We start from the raw sequence: 3,359 nt of genomic DNA on the forward strand, positions 1-3,359 counted from the left end.
AGGAATGGACCTTTGTAAGAATGAATACCAAGCAATACAACTTCAAAAATCTTACCAAAGCTTTTACTTTTGATTAAGAACTTCATCCTTGGGTTCGTTCTTACTGTTTGAAAAGGAAACCTATTGCAATATCTTTACAAATCTTCAAAATGAAACCATGTTCACCTGCAATGTTTACAATTTACCTTGATAAATCCTTCGATAACAAAAAAATTGTACATTTTTTGCATAAACATATCATGCATCATGTTGCATCCATAGTTTCTAGTCTGTGTCTCACGTTGTGTCTTCTCAATAAAAGGTCAATCCATCAGTCTACTCGTATCTACAACACTCGAGCAAATCAGAATGGATCATCTTGAACAAGTGAACCACAAGCTTCGTGAAGAGGTGACAACCCTCCGGGCCGAAAATGAGATTTTGAGGAACTTGGTATCTTTGATGACAGTTGCACAGAGTCAGCCATTATCTCTTCCTATTGTCAGCACTCAAGCTCAGACGGTTGCTTCCACTACCCCGATTTCAACAGTGTTTGCTAGTACTCCTCAACATGCAATGCTTGAAGGTTATCTCTGGAGCACACCCTTAAGTTCTGGTGAAGTATTCCGTCATGGTGTCTCTAAGGTTCAAGCTCCTTTTGTGCAACAGACAATGCCTATCCCTCAATCAGGCCCTTTGATTCCTCAAGCTGCTACGACATACTCAGCCCCTTTCATTCATACTACTCAGCAGGGCCCTGGGCCAATCTATCACTCAGAAAATGTGGTTGCATACGACCGGATAGCTGAACTGGAAGAAAAGTTTGACAGAATACAGTTGGAATTGAAAGCTCTTCGTGGGAAAGAACTGTTTGGGAAAAATGCTTATGATCTTTGCTTGGTTCCCAATGTCGTGATACCACCCAAATTCAAGGTCCCTGATTTTGAGAAATACAAAGGGAACATTTGCCCTGAGCTTCATTTGGTAATGTACGTGAGAAAGATGTCTGCCCAAGTAGGTAATGATGAGCTCCTTATCCACTGTTTCCAAGATAGTTTGACTGGTGCCGCACTGATATGGTACATGGGTTTGAGCAAGAATGATATCAAAACTTTCAGTGATTTGTGTGAGGCTTTCGTCCAGCGATATAACTACAACTTGCACTTGGCTCCAAACAGAAAGGAACTACAGGCCATGACTCAGAATGATAATGAATCCTTCAAAGCTTATGCCCAACGTTGGAGAGATTTCGCTGAACAAGTCCGTCCACGTCTAGAAGAGAAAGAGTTGACCGAGATTTTCCTGGAAACTCTGGATCCGTTCTATTTTGAGCATATGCTTGTAAGTGCATCTGGCGATTTCGTGGATATGATGACCGCGGGCATGCGTATTGAAGATTGGGTTCGAAAAGGACATTTGATCAAAGAAGTTGTTCCCATTAATGGTTCAGAAGAAGAAGACCAGCAAATGAGGGTGGCAGAAAGTCAGCCTCAACAACAGTATCTGGCTTATCACCATGTTGCCGCTGTTATGCCTGTCACAAATGCTCTGCAAAATTCGGGTTATCAACCCCAGTTTCAGTAAAATCAACAACAGCCTCGACAACGGACTTCAAGGAAACAGATTGATCCTATTCCCATGACATATGCAGAGCTGCTTCCAAAGTTGCTTGAAAGGAATTTGGTCTATACCAAGGCACCTCTGCCAATGCCAGCAAAATTATCAGCCCGTTACAGACCCGACCTCTTTTGTGCTTTCCATCAAGGGGCACCAGGTCATGATATTGAGCACTGTTGTGCATTGCAGAAGATAGTTCAGAAAAATCTCATACCTTTTGAAGAGTTTTGAATTTGAACATGCAAGTTAATCCGCTATCGGATCTTGGTGCATGGAATGTTTAGTTGGAATTGGGTCTTTGCTGATGTTTATTTCTATTACTCATCTGTTTAATTAATATGTTTGTTTGTTGCTTTATGTTTTTCAAAAAAAAATCCTTTTGTCCCACCCGAGACGGAAGTGAACTTGTTTAGGGCTTTTTGCTTTATGTATTTTCATCATTAATTAAAAGGTCGCTTTGATCCCGACTTTGTTTTTATTTTGTGCTTTTTTTGGAAAAATGGTAATACAAAAAAACCAAAAAAATTCTTTTTCTTTAAATCATTTTCACATACCTGCATAATCATAATGTTTATATCAATAATCAAATCATGCATTAATAAACCCGTTGAACACTTTAACCCTATGCTCTCTCTCGACTTTGAGTTCTCTGTGTTCGAAACTGAAGAAAAGGAGGATGAAAGTTTCCTAAATGTGATATATTGCCTACTGGGGCATTTTGGCCGTCGAAGCTGCAAGTATCAAGAAAGATTGTCCATAAGAGGACTTTCATGTACAAAGACTGGCACGAGATGCTTCCATCTGTCTGCAGGGATATTGTACTTCAAGTGCACACTTTAACAGGGGCAACCCCCACCATCCCTCAATATACAATATAAAAGCAGTGCCCCACATGGAGGTCAAAGTTCTGTCAACGGGAATTCCAATGAAAGCTAAGCTGGATTGAATTTAAAAGTGTTATTGCAATGTGCCCTGTACAGTTATGTCAAAAGGATAAAGCAAGTATTTGACAAAGAAGGCTCGTCCCCGTGAAAGTCAAGAAAGTGGCTTTGTGCTAAAAATGTGTTACCTGATTCCAGGGGCAATGTATGCATAATTACCAAGGATAGTGATGAACTTGTGTGTCCTATGAATGCCAGTGCAGTCAAGAAATACTTGGTTAAAATGAAAAGCTCGATAAGTCGCAAACTGGAAAAGCGGCTTAGGCAAAAAAGAGCGTCTCGATGGATTGAAAACCTGAAAGGGCGGTCCATGCAAAAATTAGAGACATGGAAAAAAAGAAATCAAAAATCAGCTCGATAAGTCGCAAACATTAAAAAAAAGCGGCTTAGGCAAAAAAGAGCGTCTCGATGGACTGAAAACCCGAAAGGGCGGTCCATGCAAAAGTTAGAGACATGTAAAAAAAAAAGTGATAAAAAAATGTGTTTATCCTGATAGGTTGACACCCGCAAGGGCGACCTATGCAAAAGTTAAGGATTGTGACAAAGTAACTGCATCTGGTCGGACATGACTCACTTGGGGCAATTCAGCCGTCAAAAGACGTCCGATTTATGGCAAGGTAACTGCATCAATTTAGATGTGATTCATCTGGGGCATTTTCAACTGTCAAAAGACCTTCGACATGAAGCATCTGCAAATTAAAGACTCGGAACAGTGGAATTCAAAGTTGTTAGAGAGCATAGCGGTTATTGTGTTCAATGTACCTTTTCCAATATAATTACCATTTTCCAAATTTTTTAAAATCTGTGGAACCACGCCTTTGG

The 3,359-nt window shown here is 40.3% G+C and overlaps 1 protein-coding gene across 1 annotated transcript; it reads left to right on the forward strand.

The window, feature by feature from the left end:
- Window positions 1–348: 348 nt before the first annotated feature.
- LOC146896556 (uncharacterized) lies at window positions 349–1,563 on the forward strand. Its single transcript, XM_085733474.1, has one exon. The coding sequence runs from the start codon at window positions 349–351 to the stop codon at window positions 1,561–1,563; it is 1,215 nt and encodes a 404-aa protein (XP_085589600.1).
- The last annotated feature ends 1,796 nt before the right edge of the window (window positions 1,564–3,359 follow it).

The sequence above is a fragment of the Medicago sativa genome, chromosome 8 (genome assembly GCF_051527215.1).
Source record: "Medicago sativa cultivar Bolivia chromosome 8, Bolivia_mono, whole genome shotgun sequence".
Taxonomy (NCBI): domain Eukaryota; kingdom Viridiplantae; phylum Streptophyta; class Magnoliopsida; order Fabales; family Fabaceae; genus Medicago; species Medicago sativa.